Genomic DNA, 18227 nt, shown 5'->3' with positions numbered 1-18227 from the left:
AATGATCGATAACAAGCCACAAACAACTATCGACCATCACAACGCCCAACACCTGACCACCACGGTAACATCAGGCAACTATCGAACTTATTTGATTTGACACTAAGAGCCTTTCACCGGCGCTTTTCTCACGACCGAAATCTCGTTAAAACTTTTCTATTTTACACCTACAGCGTGTCACCTTCGGTCAACTTGGACCGGAGGCGGGAAAATGAGCCAGTGTCCTAGAAGTGATCCTGTTTTTTTTCCCCTGCATTGCATTCACTTGCAAGTTGAAATCTCTGCTCGTTCGTTTCACGCTTTTTATCCCATCCTTTTGCGAATGGATCTTGCAAGCAGGATCTGGCTCATCCATTATAGGCCCTTAGTGCCTTTTTCGGAAAAATCTACTTCCCCAGCCAGAAGTTTGATCTCACCCGCTAGCGACCGGTCCGTTTCGTGCCGCACAAAAAACACAAACTAAACAATTCATGCACACTCTACGCTCGTTACGAAACAGTGTAACATCCTTAAGCCTGTATCTGATCGAGAGCAGGGGAGAGCCGGGACGATCTTGGGGGTGCACGAAATAGGGGTTGAAGCAAAAATAAAAACTTGCTCCACTCGCTTTCAAAACCATGTAAGACAGTAAAGTTAAAACTTTTTAGGCTACGCTACTTGCTGTCAGCAAGTTGCATCGTGGTGGCCAACGCCACCTTGCGCCAACAACTTGCGCCGCCGGAAGTGGGTACCGTGTGTTGCAGCTGCCTGCAGTTGTGTGCAGAGAACAATGGAAGGGAAAAAAGAAATTCTCGCACTCACACAGCAAAAGAAAAAAAACCCCACACATGCACAGAAAAACCCCCCGCTGGAGGGAGCGAGAGGAAAGTTTTTTAATGATTTATGTGGCTACTTCACCTGCTGCGCCCCGGCCGGGCTGGAAGTCAGGTAAACTTTTCCGAACGACCGTAACCCATCGGCGTCAGCATCGACGACGTGTGAAGCCTGCCTGCAACCCCGATGCATGGCCATCCAGCAGGGTACACAGCGATTTGGTGCACTCATGCGAATGTTGACTGCGGTGGACTAGCTGCTGAAGTGCCCGCAGCTACGTGAAGGGTGGCATGTTGCGCTTGCACATGTATATAGTTTTTTTTTTTGTATTATTACTTTGCACGGGTCTACCGTTTTTTTGCCCCGCGCATTGAAGCGTTGATAGCTCGTTTGGAGAGATTTTTCATTCGATTAAAAGGTATGAGCGTGAGGGAAAAAAAAGGATCATCACCCGTCCAATGGTCCAGTTGACTGGCGGTGAAAATACTTGTTCTAGTTGATGAAATTATTTTTAGTATCTTTCTAAGAAGTAAATATATTTTCCAACACCACTTTAAGTATATTAAAAAACACATTTGCCTCACCTTAACTGTTCAGCACCGTGTGCTATTTTTCGAATTCTTTCGAACCAATTTTAATATTTATCTCATAACACTTTTCTGGAGAGCACATGGCTTTTAAAAATGCATCCAGCTGCACAAACACACTGCCTCCCCAGCGTCTTCAACCCCCCTTTTAAAAAGCCGATCGATAATCCCCGATACGTCCTAGCCGTGTTGAAATCAAACCACCGGCCGCTTCCCGGTACGGTGTCAGTGCTGGCTTCCGGGCTGCTGGGAAGTGTGTTACGACGGAAGTTAACTTCGCTGACGTTATCGGCATTGGCGGAAAGGAAACTTTGTTTCGCAGTGGTTGGTTTACCTTGCCGGTGGTTGCCCGGGTATTCCACCAACGATCGAATAAGCTAGTAATATAAGGAACATTTGTTTACATGCTGTTAGCGATGAGCTTACCAACCGGCTGATATGCAATATATTCGATTTATTTATTGTGTTTGGTGGATATATTTTATGTACTGCTATGTTTCTTTACATTTTAACAATTATTTTTCAAAATTGTTTATCTGTTGCTTTATGTTAACTACGATAGAATAGATATCACATATGTTTTAAATATTGCTTTGCTTCCCTACAAAACTACACAACTTATCCGCACAGGATAAACATTCGTCGTTTGCTGCGCTTCTTCTTCATGAGTTCCTCTTCCGTCAAGTTTTCTGCTGTCTTTGGTTGACCACTAGCCACCGTCTTGCTGCGATTCTTTGCGTGATCACTCTGTGGAAGGAAACGGAAAAGGCCACCCTCGGTAATCTATTTCCACACGTTCATTCATCGCTACTACTTACCACAACTAAAACGCCTATTTGCAACGTCTTCAATATCCGCATCGCATCGGACGAATGGCCAAAGTCGTCAAAATCCTTCGTGCCATCCTTGCCGGCCCACTCGGCAATCAGCTCACTGCCACCGGGATGGTTCTCCATGTAGTGCGTTACATCGTACACGATGTCTCTTATCACAATCCACGTCGGGTTGCCCTCCTTACCGTTGCGTAGCGCCACTTCCGCCCGCGTGTACTCGGTCAACTCTCCCGGCATGATGGCATGAAACGTGCGGCGGCACTATTCTGTTACTGATTTCCCGTGTGCTTCCGCGTGCAAGCGGTATTGGGCCAACTTTGCCAATGATTACCGTCCGGTACGCAGCCAATAATTTTATAGATCGCACACCAACGATCTGATTAGCGTAATCTGAGACGCGTGCGTAGATTATGGAATGGACAACAGATGTACGTGATCCAAATCGGTACGGTTTGTTGTGGGTGCATAATTCCAGACCTACCACACGTTCGGTCATATTAGAGATATATAATGATTGTTTATATTGACGTCGGAGCATTTTTTACTTACCAGTGACCATTTAGCTTTTGCAGTATGTTTTGATTTTAGATTTAATTATTTTATTTATATGACTTTTCTACTACTATAATACTACTTACTATATCAAGCGTGTCCCAAGGGCAAGTCTTATTCAAACTCGTGAATCTGAATGTACCTTTGATGAGTATATCAAAAAAAATAAATCTTGGTCTCTCTTTCGTAAATATATCATCAAAGATTGATGAATCTTCAAAGATCCTCATGCCTGTAACCTTGAATGTGGATGCATAAATCATCTTCGAAGTCTTTCCTGACTGGAGTGACTCCAAATTGTTGATTCCTAAGAATGACTCTTCTTAAAATATAAATTTAGCACAACTCTAGTTAATGCCTTAATCTACAGTACAGATTCATTCTACGTTCCTCGTTGTATTAAATCGAATATCTAACTATGAAACCATGAGTCCATCCTATTTTACCCGTTCAGATATTCGAGATATCTTATTCGAATGTTTTAATTTCAAAGCCGTGGAGAACACAACGCTGGAAGGTGAGTCATCTTTAGTTAACTAGCAAATGAAACTTTGGCGGAATTGTCCTTTTGTTTTTATCTATTGAATCATGTACAATAACGTACTGTTTTTTGCTAGTAAAAGTTTTCCTTATGAGTTATTCGTTTGTTCAGCTATAATTAAGTATCAAATTACAAATGATGAATGTTAAATTGAATTTTAATCGTTCAGTGTACAATTATTCGCCTAATAACGATCGTTTTAAAATAATCCCACGCGAAAAACGATCAAGTACTGGACCTTACCGTTATAACCGTAATCGTCGACGTAGTTTGAACTCGTTTGACAGCTTTTATCGTTTTTATCGTTTTCATAGAAAAACAACATAGGCGAAGGAAAAAAACAACATAGTTAGTGGTCGTGACGAAGAAAAAACGTATCGTAAGCAGCAATTTGGTGTGTTTCACTTTATCACGGCAATCCCATATGTATTGTCTTATCAGTGGGTAGTGGCAAAAGGTGTTTTCATCGAGCGAAATACATTGGAGCATAATTCAAAGGGAGAACTTCAACCGCTGCTCGGTAAACTACGTTCGGGTTACGTGTTTTGCGACGTGCAAAAAAAACACACTGCTATCATCCGATTACACCGACCGCAAGGACAACCCATTTGCTGTTGCTGGTACGGTCGTTGTCATCGTCGTCGTCATAGCTGATTTTGTGCAACGTCGTGTCGATTGTGCGCGTTAAGCGATTAAAGTTTTGTGGCAGTTTCGGTAAAGAACAATAGCCGTGTGCAACTAAAAACTTTCCAAAGAGGTTCAATTGGGTTCTGTGGTACGGGTTTGGATAATGGCAATGCGTCAAAGGGCAGTCCACTGTTACAGTCGCAATGCCTGTTGATAAAGTACCCGGAGCAAAGCGTCGGATGATGACACGGATACGCAGGGATACTCTTGGCTTGAAAAGAAACGCAAACCCCAATCTGTACACTACGACCGCAGCATCGGCAGCGATGGAAAGTTCCATGATGAGCACGGCCGATGCACTTGCCACCGCCGGGGAGATGGTGGTTGTGGAGGATGTTTCGGCATCGATCGAACACCACCACCAATCGGTATCGACGGTTCCGCTAATGAACGGAATCACCGTTACCCTGGCGAATGGCACCGTCACCGTCGGCGACGGTGAGGATGGCGATAATAATAAGTACGATGTAGCTGATAAGGAGGAAAACGATTTGCCTGCTATTGATTTTGCCAGCGCAACGAACCACAACAATATGGAAACGCAGACGACGCCATCGGTGGCGGTCGATGATAAGATGCGGTGCTATGCGGCGAACCCGGACGATGATAACGAGACGACCGCGATGATGATAGTGGATTCTGTGGGTGCTACCGAAACGGCCCATTGCAGTAGTAGTAGTAGCAGCAGCAGCAGTAACAGCAACAGCAGCACTAGCACGAGCAGCTCCAGCGGCAGCAGTACCTCGGGAAGCAGCCTATCCCACCCGGAAGCGGATGAGGTTGACGGAGCGGACGAAGAAGAGGAGGTGGAGGATGACGAGGAGGAAGAGGAAGTGGAGGAGGAAGAAGAGGATGAGGACGACGCGCAGCGGGAGGAATTGCACGAACCCGAGCATGGTCCGACATCCGTCGTCGATGAGTCGACCAGCGTGGACAAGCTGCACATGATGCAGACGGACGACGATCCGCTGCTGCAGGAAACGATCAATGCCATCATGAACGGTGCGGAAGGTATCGAGGTGGTGAATACGTCCGAGCACGATCACGTCGAGAACTCTGCTGTCGCAACGGATCCGAGCATAGCGAATGTAATAGCCACGGAGTTGAACGCGACTAGGTCAGCTAACGACGAGGTTGAAACGGACAGGAACTACGAATGCACCTACTGTGGGAAACTGTTCACACGCTCCAACACGCTGTCGTACCATCTGAAGGTGCACACGGGCGAACGTCCGTTCAAATGCAAGCATTGCGCCAAAGCCTTCCGCGAGCAGTACCGGCTTATGAAGCATCTTAAGACACACTCGAAATATCGCAACCGAAGGTTGGAACGGGGCTGCATCGTCGATCAGCAAGCGGACAGTAGGGTGATGATGGCACCGAGTGTGCGCGTTCATCTACATCGGGGAACCGCAGCGGCGCTGCTGGCCGGCACGAACGGACTCGTTACGACCGCGGAAGAAGATTACACCACCGGTGACAGTGAACGATTCTTCAAGAGCTACGACCTTCCGGATGGATCAGTCGCGATGAAACTGGAACCAGATATCTCGCTAACGGAGGACGCAGACGTTTCCGAGGTGGGACCGGACGCGATGCTTACGACAGAAGAGGTAGAAACGGCAGAAGAACATCAACCGATCGTCGAAGAGCAGGAAGATCCGAACGTCGTCCAGGATGGAACGGGCTCGGCCGATGGCAATGAAATACGGTACCAAATCATTGAGGAAAGAATTAAATCGTTGCAGCGTGAGGTGCACTTGGTCAACCAGAACCTCAACCGGGTCGAAACTAAGGTGGACGGATTGACAAGGATCATCTCGTTGTTTATTGGAAAGTTTGAAGATGAAGCGGAACTGGCCAATCAAGCTGCCCAACTTCAGCACCAACAACAACATCAGCAGCAGCAGCAGCAACAACAGCAGGTACTTACGACCATGTCCACCGAAAACGAGACGGTCGTTCCCGTTGCGTCACTAACCGTCGTTGCACAGCAGCATCCGCACCACGTCTCCACTGCTTCAACTTCGCCCTCCATTCAACCGAAAACTATCTTCCTCACCTCAACTACCGCACCGGCGCAAAATCCCACCGGAACGCAGGTACAGGTACAGCCGGTAAGCGTGTTCCATACGGCTACGTCTCCCATCGCTCACCAGCACCCAACCCGGGTCGGAACGGTCGCCAAAGAAGCGCGCACCACCAACACACATTACTATCAGTTTGCCGAACCGTCAACGGTGGTGCACGTGAAACCCGAAGCTTCTCCACCACCGACGGTGAAGGTGTCTTCACCCTCGCCGACACCACCACCACCGCCACTACCGACCCAAGCGCAGCAACTGACGCTGGCCAGCAGTGCGAACGGTGGCAACCAGCTGCTTGATACATTCCCCGAGATACCGGAGCTACCGATCAGAACCGTGGCCGATTTTCTCGACCTTAACGATCACTGTACAGACAACGAGCAGTTCCTATTGCAGATGGTAGGTGAACGGTACGCGGGAACATTCTCTAAAACATCTCACTAATCGTTAAATCTCTTCCCCAAACTCCGAGCGCAGATGATTCGGTTACACCAGGAAATACACAACTCACAACCATTCCAGCGGAACATTAAACGTATGATGGAGGCGCTCGTCACCTACGAGGTCCTGTGCCAGTTCAGTTGGAGCGGTAAATCGGCCATTAACGGACGTAAGTACACACACACACTCCACCATAACGTATCTATCTCACGCTTATCTATCCCACCCATCCCATCTCCACCGGCAGAGTATACCAAGTACGTGTTCGGGAACAGTTTGGGCATCATCGATTTGCTGACGAAAACGCTCAACCTTGGCAAAAGTGCACAGGAAGCGGAAGCGAATCAAAAGCCAATCTTTGCCGCCATTCAGAGCTTCATTAAACATTCGCGCCAGAACATGATACGCGACAGTCGGAAGCGCCGCGATCCGATGCGTGGCAGTGCACTGGCGGTGGGCGGCACTGGCGAGGTGGTCGCAGGTATGGTGCCCGATACTACCACGACGACCACCACCATCGCGTACCACGTGAACGGTGGCGAACGGTTGCAGATAAAGCAGCTCCGGTCTGAGCGCCATCACCATCAACAGACGGAGCTGGTCAATCCGTTCTAATAAGGGGAAAACCAACCGTCGTACTCACATTTAGCGGGGATGCATGGGCACTGGCAGAGTCCTGGCAGTCCTGGATCCTGGTGATGTAAATAGCAAGTCCTAGTTTCGTAGGCATATGTGTATTGAGGAATATAGATATGTAGCTGTGTACGCGTTGTTTATCCAGCAACAAACAAAAATCCGCCACGTGAAGACACACACACATCCAAATACGTAGCTCATGTAGTGCGTTCTAATCCGACAGTGCTTATTTAAAATGGAAGGGAACCTTCCGTAATTAACAAAAGTTTCTACCACAAACCGCAGTCATGAAGCAGAAGTGGGGGGAAGTACTAAATGTTTTCGTTTTTAACACATTAGCTAAGTTTGATTTTATTTTAATCTATATTTCGCTCCTACACATTGGCGCATTACATTCACAGCAAAATCGGTCACTTTCCCTTTTTCCAAAGCGTTCGATTCATGTGGCAGCAATGTGTGCGAGTGTGAATTCATTGTTGTTCTATTTCGTTCTATTTTATGCTAACCTATTTTCTTCCATTCAACTTTCGCACCTTCGCTGGTGCTATGCAGCGCAATTGGAGTGCGGACTGCTGGCTCACAAAAGGTCCCGCGCGCGCCCCAAAAACAAACCGGGCAAAAAGTACCAACACGTGTCGAGCGGTGTGTGTGTGTGTAAAAGTAACTACCGACCGTCGAAAAAAAAAAAACAAAACAAAACAAAATACGCGAGCTAAGAATAGAAGTATGTAAAATGCGCGAAAACCTCACTAGTTCCTGCAGGACAGTTATGTGCAATGTGCAATGCTATTTTAGTGGAACTAGCGCTGTAGTAAATGTTATCGCTGATTGATATGATAAATCTAAATTTCTAAATGATACAGACATGTACGCCAACCGGAGTGTGGTTTTCCTATTTTTCGTATCTACACCTGATCGAGTTCCTCCTTTCTGACCACCGGATTGGTATATGATTCGTTTTTCTACGAATGACTTTCTCTGTTCTGGTGTTCACTGTTCACTTTTCTACCTCGATCGTTACGCTTGGTGCCGTCTGCTGTTCCTCGAAGCAATGGCTGAGCGCATCAAAATGATCCACACTAAAACCGCCAGCCGGTTTCATCAGCATCGTCACGGTCGATGTTACGAACGGTTGCGGTACGGCGATTCCGTTCGTCGCATTAAAGTTACGCAGATAGTGATAGAACCGGCTGCCACGCCTTTCCATTGAAGATCGGTCCCGCTCGTGGCGGCAGATTTGACGTAGAAACGGTTCGTAATCGCAAACGGTCACGCGTGGCCGTATTCCGCTTACGCCAATGTATGATGCTATCGTTTGCCTGCAAGATAAGCGATTGATTACTAAAGGATCAAGAAAGCGGTCCGTCTGTCGTCCAGTGTCACTCACCGTGGTTCCTGTTCCAGCTTCCGCAACGCATCGTACGCTTTAGCTCCGATTCCTTTCTCACCATTACTGGCCTTTCGTGCACTTCTCGGCTCACTGGTCGCATCCTTCCGCCTGCTAAACCATTCGATCCACGATCCTTCCACGAGGGCATGACCTATATCGTGCGCTAGCTGCTGCTGCTGCTGCTCGTCCTGTACGTCCTTCCCGTAGCGTATTCTATTCCGTTGCGTCACACCCCATCCTGCTTCTGCGTGGCTTATGTTTTCGTACAGCGCACACAGCTCCTCGCATACTAACTCATCCGTAGGTTTCTTTGTGTCACGCTGCACAACACTGCCACGTTTACCGCGCTTGCCGGATGGACTACTTCGCTTCCCTCTACCAGAATCGCGGCCAGTATCGTTACGCACGGGAATGAGAGTTGCTGCCGTTCTGAGCACCAGCTCCATATTACACCAGAGCACATTGAAATCCAACGGAGTGCGCAACACTATCGGTTCGTTTTGGTTCCGGGTAAACAGCTCGTACAGCGTACCGTGATGGTGCTTTGCCAACCGTGCCTTATGGCCGCTTTTCGTTTCCTTCTTCCGCCCCACAGTCCTTTCCGACGAGTGCTCAACGATCACCTGCTCGCCATCGTCCTCTTCCTCGCGCGTTTCATTCAGTGCCGTGTTTTGATCCTCGCTGTCGGCAACCCGCAGATGGTTCCTCTCGTTCGTCGAGGACGACGGAAAGCGTTCCATGTCGCCTCCGCTTTGGATGAAAAATTGCAGCTCGTTCAACGTTTTCCGCATATCCTTCCCATTGTGCGCGTACAGCCGACCGACATCGTGCTGATCAATCGGTATCCGTTCGACCAGTGCGAGCAGCGAAAAGAACTTTGCCACATTGCCGATACCGGGCGCAACGTAACGGATCACATTGTTGCGCGCCATGTAGCGTGCCATATGCGTGCAGGATGGGTTCGTGGTCGTCAGCACGATCGGACGCTTCGAGGATGCGATCAGGGCATTGATCGCCGCGAGAAATCCATCATCCTGGTCGAACACAATGTCCGCGTCTTCGATCAGTATGAGCGACAACTTTTTCGACCCATTTCCATTGCTTTCCGTAAACGATGGTCTTCGCTCCAGGCAGCTGAACAGTCCGTTCAGACCGTTCTTCTTGCGTCCCTTAGAGTGTGTCCCATTTACCAGCAGTCCATCGGTTGAGTTGGATCGTTCCGATTTTTGCCGCACCTGGTGGCTCTGGGTGGCTTCCAGCAGTTCCTGTAGGATAATTTTGCCTTTCCGCCGACTGCTCGCATTAAGCTCGAGCACGTTGAAGTTCATGTCGTTCGCAACCGCATACACGTTCGATGTTTTACCACATCCGGGCGGTCCCACCAGCACGACGTGGTTGCAAACACCTGACCCGGCTCCTCCGGGAACGGACGATGATGAGCTACTGTCGTTTGAGACGATAAAATCATCGTCATCTTTCCCAGCCGACAGAAAATAGTGGCCGGTTTGGGAGGTCATTTCGTTCGAACGCTTCTGACCGCCGGTGTCCTCCTTCCAGAGTGACAGAAACTGCGTTAACATGTTCGACGGTGAGAAGTTGATCAGGATCTGTTCCGTGTTTTGTGGTTTATACTTTTCCGTAAACAGTGCTTCACCGTTCCGGCAGCTATGCGTTGGTTCAATAATTTCGAAACTTTCATCCAGCGGAGTTTGGGTGCCGTTGTTGGACTTGGTGCACTGTTCCTGCTTTTCCTCGCCCTGTGTTCGCTGCTGATGTTCTTGATAGACTGCACGGAACTGCTTGTAGCATCGAAACACGGGAAAGTGCGGAAAGCGCTGCTTGTAATCACGCACTATGTCCTTTACGTTTTCAACCTCCGGCAGCTCGTCCTCCTCGTTCTCTCCGGCCGCCTGCTTACCGTCAACTTCCATCAATTGTAGGCATTTATCGATCGCTTCGTCGTAGTCATACTCGCTGCATCCGGTGAACATTCCCAACTGAATGTTACGATTTTTACTGCCTTTCGGGGAATTCTTTGTCGGTGGCGATTCCATCTCGACCGGGCGCAACTTAATAGCGCTGCGATCGAAATTTAAAATCTCTCGTGCGGCGGATGGCATCTTCTGCTCATCCAACTGCGTTACGTGACTCACCAGTGGAAACACGCTTGATTCGTTCAGTATGTACTCTTCGTACATTGTACGTTTTTCCATCTCCTGGCGCAGCTTTTCCGGAATTCCAGACATGAGGAACAGCTGTCGGGCCCGTACCTTTTCTGGATCTTCCTGGGGTGGTTGTTGTGATTTGCCACCAAACGATCGTGAAAACACTGGTGCCAATTTCGCTGATTTCGGTGTTGATGGCCATTCGCTGGCGGAAACTGGCTTCTTCCCACCTTCTTCGCCTGAGCAGAACATTCGTAACGAAGGGCTCTTGACCACCTTCATAGCGTTCGGTGATTGAACGTTGATGATTTTCAGCGGTGTCACGATCGATGTGCGCGTGGAGTGACTTTTTTGCTCCTCCTTCGCCGGACTGTACTTCTCGAAGGCGGAATAATCTTTGATGCGATTCGCACACGATCGTCTAGGGCGCGAAGACCCCCGTGAAGGGGGTGTGCTTGCTTTCATTTCATTGCTATCTTCGTCATCGATCAACACCGTTACGGTCGGTGTGGTATTTTGCGACGAAGGCGTTTTCTGTGCTTTTCCCATCGATGGGGAATCAAGCTTTGTTTTAGTTTCCGTTGCCACCTTCGCGAAATATCCCAGCAAACTGTCCTTCTTCTTTCTCGGCGAGGATAGCTGCACGAGAAACTCGTCATCCGAAGCAGTTTGATGTTTGACTTTCATCTCCTGGTCGATCGTTTGCTCCACAGCTGTGACGTTCTTCCGAGGACGACCGCGTTTTTTCTTACCCGTTACGTTAACCTCTTGCACCTTTCTTTCGATGGCTGTATGCTTGGGTGAAGATTTTAGGTTCTGTTTTGGCACCTCAACCGTTGAAGATCGCTCGGGAGTATCCGGAATTTCTAATACATCGATCGCTTTTTCCACCTTAGGCAACACCTCTTCTTCCTCCAGCTTTATCTCTCCGCTCATGTTTCCGATGAGTTTCTTCAGTCTTTTGGCACGCTTCTTCATTTGATGCTCAATGTAATCTTCCTCGGCTTCTTCCTGCAACCGTCGCTTGCCCGCTCCTTTCTGGGCAGCCCACTGTTCCAGCTGCAGGTTGCGTATGGCTTTCTTCTCGCGAGCCAGCTCCTGGGTGGGGCTCAGCTCGCGCACTTCCCGTTCTTTGCCGGGAGAGTTTGAACCGATGCATTTGGAGCGTGCTTTCATCATCAGCTGGAAAGCGTTAATGGTTTTGTTTTCCTTGCCAGTTTTTTCACCGGATTGCCCATTGCAAACACCATTGGTGGACGGTGGCACGGTGGATACAGACGTGCTCTCTTGCTTGATATCGGGTTGAACTTCCTTTAAGCTATGCTGAGGAGGTTTCGTCCTCGATTCAGAGACCGCATAAGCATCATTGTTTCGATCATGCTTTTGGCGAGATTTTCCACCCTTGCGATTATGGGATTCTATAAAAGTAGAATGAAAGATACACATTATTCTCGTTACGTTTGCTGTGTACGTGAACACTGCTTGGAACTCACCTTTTTTCTCTTTGCGATTCATCTTCTCTTCTGTTTGTACACTTGGGGTAATTGATTCTTGTTCTTCGTTCTTATCAACTGCTAACAGAATCGTACCTTCCGCTGCTGCTGCACGTCTTAAACGTGCGTGCTTTTTGGCGTGTTTGCGTTTCTTGAGCGTCTTTAACACCGATGTCATATTCTCGGCTATTAACCGGTCGAGCTCTGTCTTGGACAGTGTTAAAAGTGCTTTCCCAGAGGCAGTCGATAGGGAAGAATCGGACGACGATGATGATGACGAAGTAGATGTCACTGATTCCGTCTTGTGTAACGCTATGTCATTCAGGCATGCCTTGGTACTGGTTTCCGCTGCCATTATCATAACCCTTCCGTATGCATTAGTGCCACATACGCGAGCATTAAACCATATCGAAATGGGAACGAGGATACTGCCACCCTTGAGCACGGCAGTGAAATCGGAGATGCAACGTCAGCCAAAGCAAACATAAAACGTGGTACCATCACATGAAATCATTAATTGCTAGCTGTACAACAAAAGGTCCTTCTAACCACTAAATAGTTCCTTCACTTTTCACTGTGTTCTTGGTTATTTTTCACTGGATACGAGAAGTTTTCTGCAATGCATTCCGATTGTTCGTTCACCAAAAGTGTCGACTCCTTTTGACAAGATGGGTTCGCGCGTATTTCCCAAAGTTTGTTGTTGTCAGCCCATGCTCCAAAACGTCACATGAAAAGACGTCTTTCCGCGGTCTTTTCGGGGACGAAAAGACCACGGAAAGACGTCTTAATAACACCTCAACGGACCAACTGTCATGGCGACCCAAAACATCAACCGCTGTACAAAAAATTGTGCCGCAGCAAAAATTATTTTTTGTGCCGCTTTTTTCCGAGCTTTTTTTGTGCCGCTTTTTTCCTTCGGTCATCTTTCCCCAATGAAACCCTACAACAGTCCGGTCCGAATGCAAGCTAGCTATTTATAGAATTGAACTTGTGTATGTCTGATTGTGCAAATGTTTCTAGTTCTTTATTGAATTGTCCTATGCGTCTGTTTTGTTTGGAAGACGACTGTAGAGCTATAAAAGCAACATCGGTGTAGTGGAATGGAAAACGTATTGCTGTTGTATTTCTTCATCAACAAATCGCGAAAAATGCGTAAAATTGATGGTGTACGTACTACCCGGTAAGCGTTTTGATGTATTTATGACCTCGGCCAAGAAAAATGTGTTTTCTTTATATGGTTTAGGATAAACACAGTGCGATATTTGTGAATCAGATACGGTAAACGCTTCCGATGATGCCATTTTACCATCTGACTATGTGGAAAACCTTTCTCCTTCGAAAAACTGCATCGAATCGGCAATAGGTTAGAAACATATCCATGATGTGTTATCAACTAACGGAGGATTAGAAAATGTTTAATGTTTTGCAAACCGAAGTAAAACAGGTGTGTCATCGTTCCTGTAATACACAAAAAGTCATTTCGTCAAGGATAAGACAAATAGGGACAAATGGAATAGTATTGTAAAAAAATGTTTGCAATCCTGCAGACCCGGTGGAAGAGATACAGCATCATGATTATACCGCATGTGTAATAGAACAGTGCACTCCTTTCTTTCAAATAAAAGCTTTCCTCGTGCAACCGCAGTGCTAAAACACGCTACCTGCAAAACGTACATGTATTTTTCATTCACGGCCTTTAGTGCCACAAAAACTACACAAACAATACCATCAGCTACACAAATTCAACATGTAAAAACAGATTCGGACTCCGAGGGTTGATGGCGTTTAGAGAAACTATTCCGACAAAAAAGCATTGCGATGTGGTGCTGGAACTATCGCTGGGTGTGTCTACACAGGAATAAGGCAACACAGTTGTAGTTCGGGATCCTTTCCTCGTTCTTGTTCATACCAGCTATCCTGTTCAAAAACACAATCATTCTGTAGAAGGATCTTTCAAGCCGTCTGCTTCACTACTTGCGATCCTATTTAGAATCGGTATCAGCTCATGAAGGTGATGCAGCTACTCAATATATTTGGATAGTTTCGGGAAAGTCTCCTGAATGATATTTCGATCAAGAAAACAACCGTATTTTAAAATATTACCGACAAAAACACGTTTATTTAACTCTTTATCTTTCCCTTGGTGTTGTTTACACGAGCTTGATGATCTTCTTCTTTGTCTTCTTCTCGAGGTTCATATGGCATGACAGCCAAAACAACGCACAAGGTACCAACATCAGCAATAGCAATGCCCACAGTTGTTGGCTTAAAATAGAAAATTGTTGAAAAATCGTCTGATTGTGCATAAAACTTGTACGATAAATTATGAAATCAACTGTTAGTACAATTTAACGTTGAATTTTCACTCAATATGCCGTACAAACGATTTTGAAATAAATGAACTCGCTAACTAGTAGTATAAACACAAAGAATCGGTCTTTTCGTGGGTTCTTTGTAGCATGGGAGTACAGCTGTCAAGGTGGACAGCAACCCACCGGCACACTGGAGCCATCGTTGGACAGAACATTTGGAGCTTTAATAATTTCTTTTAAATCAAACATAACGTTTGATGAGGATAGTTGGGCTTTATAACGCACTGAATTTAGGAAAACAGTTAAAAAATTAAACACATTTCAATAGTCTCGTTATTTTGTTGAAAATAATGTTATTTATTCTTTTGACGTACACTGTATGCATGCAGTATCAAATAATGTTAACGGATAGTTTAAGAATGCACGCGTGGATGACAAATGGTACTAGAGAACACATGCACATTTCCCGTTGTAAACGATAAGTGCATAAAGTACGTAAAACCACATTCGCATAGGGAAACATTTCCCATCACATCATCAAAATTGTTTTAAAATACTTGAAAAAGACAAACAATCGTAGGTCTATCATTACCATACGGTACTCAAAACAGTTTGGAACGAAAGGAAAAGATTAACACGTCGTAAACAATATCGCTCCGGTCCGCTTTCCTCTATCGGTTCTTTATGTTTATTATAAGATTTCAAATCAAAACATAACCGCAACTTGCATTTCCTTTTTCCGCAACACGCAACTCTTGGCACGAGTTTTTTTCTTCACGTTCGTTTGATTTCCATTCGCGATAGGCGTGCGAGAGGCGATCAAAACAAACGGCAAAGCAATAAGTTTTGTGCAATATAATAAAAACGCACCAACACCCGCGTTAAACTCCGCTCGCTCGGTAGCGTGAAGTAATCGATCGCTCGTCGGTCTTCCCGGTCGGGTTTCAATCCATCAGATTTATGGCCGCCAATCGGTAAAAATGGCTGGGGATAGAAATTTTAAACAGATGGAAAACCATTACACCTGGTTAGCGATGGAAAGCAGCAGGAAGCTGAAAAGGAAACGCATTGCACCGTACATAAATGGTTCAATGCATTTGGAAGAAATTCGATAATCACTCAATCTAACGTCCAAAACCGATCGGAGTAATTGAGAAAAAATGACACTATGCTCGATGCACTTGAGTAGTTTCTTTTCTTTTCTTTTAGTTACTGTGGCGTGCCCACAAATTACATCAGTTTGGTTTGCAGAGAAACAAACCGTCGTTGAGTTTGTATACCTATGGATAAGCGCCAGTAAGTGGAAAATCGATCGTGATGCAATCAGAAAATTCAACCAAACGATTGGGTTTGTAGTTACACAAACGTACAAAATGACGCCCCGATTGTCATTTAAACTATCAGACGTAAGGTTAGTATGCAAACAATTCATTATTGCTGTCATATTAAGAAAGTTTTCAAACATGTTTGTTGTAACGTTTATCGAAACTTACTTTACCAAGCGAAATTGTTATCCCCGATGTCACTCGCGACGAGTTTTGGTTTACAACAATACACCAGCTACCATAAGAGGTTCCGAACTCTATCAACTGCCAGAAAAAAATCTATCTACATTGGGTTGTCTAAATGACCGCAAGGGAAGTAATGCACTACCCCCCCCCCCCCCCCTCCCTCCCCCTCCCGTGTGCAATGGGATGAGTTGCGATGAGCTTACCAGATACTGGACAACGATACTTACATAATGCCCCGTTGTCATCGTCACTGCCAACAGCGAACCTCATTGTCTACGGCTGGAACAAAACCCCACATCCCCATGTGCACCGCTTTCAAAAGGGGAGAATCTTTTTTTTTATTCCTCACTCCCTATTTTACAACAATCATACCCTCACGAGGCATCTCCCTACGGTGAAGATTGTTTGCAAATCGCGCTCACTTCAAAGATCACGACAGAGCGCTGATCAGGCCGAGCCCGGGCAAAACCCAAAACCTTCATAGCATCCACGATCGGGTCTACAAATGCATCCTCCGCTACTAACGGCGAAATTGAACAACAACATTTATCTAACCCGGGAGATTTAACCGTCTTCCTCCATGGTACGGGGGCCAACCATTCGGGGGCTCGGTAAAAGCAACCTAACGAGCACATTTCAATTCGACGACGATTGCATTTTTTTGTTGCTGCCAACAGTGGAGGATCAATCCCCTTGGAGGCCCAGGGCGGAATTTTTAAAGGGGGGCCCATAATTTTGCTACGGCATTATCGGTGTTAGGAAGGTGTACTTCAAACATCATTTAACAACACCAGCAAAGTCTCGGAAAGAAAGCTCCCTTGCGTACACCTCAGAGTTCTTTTGCGTAGCCCTGTAAACGGGCCTAGTAAGCTAGTCTATATATAAAGGTTTGTATGCGCTAAGGAGAACCATAACGCCACTACTTGGATCACATTTTCTACGATTTACATACATTTACGATTCCTGATTAGTCCAACGCCTTCTACGATTTTTCACCCAAGGTACGTTGGCGTTGGCGTTGGCAAATTCAAGATTGTGGTTGGGGGGGGGGGGGGAGGGGGGGGGTTTGCCTTTGAAAGAAATGCCAACCACAATCTGACTAGTCGGTCATGAGGAAACCCAGGAAAAACGGGGGTTAAACTTTCGCCCCGAAGAGTGTCTGCAATTTGGTGATCCTCCAAGCACTTTTGTCGATCATCAAAGTCAAAGTTTGCTTCCGAAAGGGGTTGGAAATGCAGATCAAAGTTGTGTTTATGCCACCCAAAGCCTAGAAGCATTATAGAACTGCGTTTTCAAAACCAAAGAATTAGTCGTCCGGTGTTATTCTCATGACGCGAACAACCCTTTCGTACACAATTTTATGGACTGGGTTCGTGTCTTGGTGGCGCATTGAAGTCACTCGCTATTCAAAATTAGAGAGTAAACATTTAAGGTTCGTGAGGACCTTTCCTCATCCATCTTTTAATAAAAATAATCCAAATAAAGCTCTTTTAAGGTTAGATAAGGTATCATAAGGTAGATAAGGTCATAAGAGCAGCAAGTTTGATTAGATTACGCGGAGTGTTTGGTCATGGTAGATTGTCAGGCAGGAATAACACTTCACAATGCCCGCGTGTCAGTCGATAATCACACCACGCCAGATGTCATCACCATCGGGCGCTAGTTGATTATGTTTTGCGTAATGGCGTAATTATGGACAGACCAAGCCTGGCTGGATTCCCTCGCCTTGTGCACACGAATAATGCCACCCACCTCGCCCTGCCCACCCACGGCACGGTCAATGCATGTGTCGCCATTGTGTGTAGATCGCACTATCAGCGATACGTGCGGCGAAGAAAATGATTAATTGTACCTTTTTCCTGCAAACAATGAAACAGTAATTCTGCGCGTGTTTAGTGTAATAGAATTATTAATTAGAAAACAGGCGTTCCGATTGTATCGGTACGAATATAACTAACCAAAACAAAAAAAAAAACAAAAAACAAAATGATTTCAATAAAACTTAACAACAAAATAATTGCCCCTACACGGACTCATCTGTGCTGCGGCGCACAATTTACGTGCAATTTTCCAACCTCCATTAGCCTACGGTACGAAACTCTCTCCAACGCTCTGCATATGATAAAGCGTACCATTAATAGTTAATGCTTACGATTCGGTCAGTCCACTCCACAGACAC

General features: G+C 46.3%; 3 protein-coding genes across 3 annotated transcripts; 1 reads left to right on the top strand and 2 right to left on the bottom strand.

Annotated features, from left to right (window-relative positions):
• Positions 1 to 2018: 2018 nt before the first annotated feature.
• LOC128304979 (cytochrome b5-like) lies at positions 2019 to 2470 on the bottom strand. Its single transcript, XM_053042234.1, has 2 exons — positions 2219 to 2470; positions 2019 to 2147 (listed from the first exon to the last, which is right to left on the bottom strand). The coding sequence occupies exons 1-2, from the start codon at positions 2468 to 2470 to the stop codon at positions 2019 to 2021; spliced, it is 381 nt and encodes a 126-aa protein (XP_052898194.1).
• Positions 2471 to 4037: 1567 nt separating this feature from the next.
• LOC128302130 (uncharacterized) lies at positions 4038 to 8184 on the top strand. The gene is made up of 3 exons (XM_053038870.1): positions 4038 to 6499; positions 6578 to 6710; positions 6789 to 8184. The coding sequence occupies exons 1-3, from the start codon at positions 4157 to 4159 to the stop codon at positions 7154 to 7156; spliced, it is 2844 nt and encodes a 947-aa protein (XP_052894830.1). The 5' UTR covers positions 4038 to 4156; the 3' UTR covers positions 7157 to 8184.
• LOC128302129 (enhanced level of genomic instability 1) lies at positions 7611 to 12785 on the bottom strand. Its single transcript, XM_053038869.1, has 3 exons — positions 12226 to 12785; positions 8565 to 12150; positions 7611 to 8496 (listed from the first exon to the last, which is right to left on the bottom strand). The coding sequence occupies exons 1-3, from the start codon at positions 12584 to 12586 to the stop codon at positions 8175 to 8177; spliced, it is 4269 nt and encodes a 1422-aa protein (XP_052894829.1). The 5' UTR covers positions 12587 to 12785; the 3' UTR covers positions 7611 to 8174.
• Between the last annotated feature and the right edge of the window lie 5442 nt (positions 12786 to 18227).

This window comes from Anopheles moucheti, chromosome 3, assembly GCF_943734755.1.
Source record: "Anopheles moucheti chromosome 3, idAnoMoucSN_F20_07, whole genome shotgun sequence".
In the NCBI taxonomy this organism is placed as follows: domain Eukaryota; kingdom Metazoa; phylum Arthropoda; class Insecta; order Diptera; family Culicidae; genus Anopheles; species Anopheles moucheti.
The sequence above is the reverse complement of the archived record's forward strand: the minus strand, read 5'-3'. Positions and strand labels throughout refer to the sequence as shown.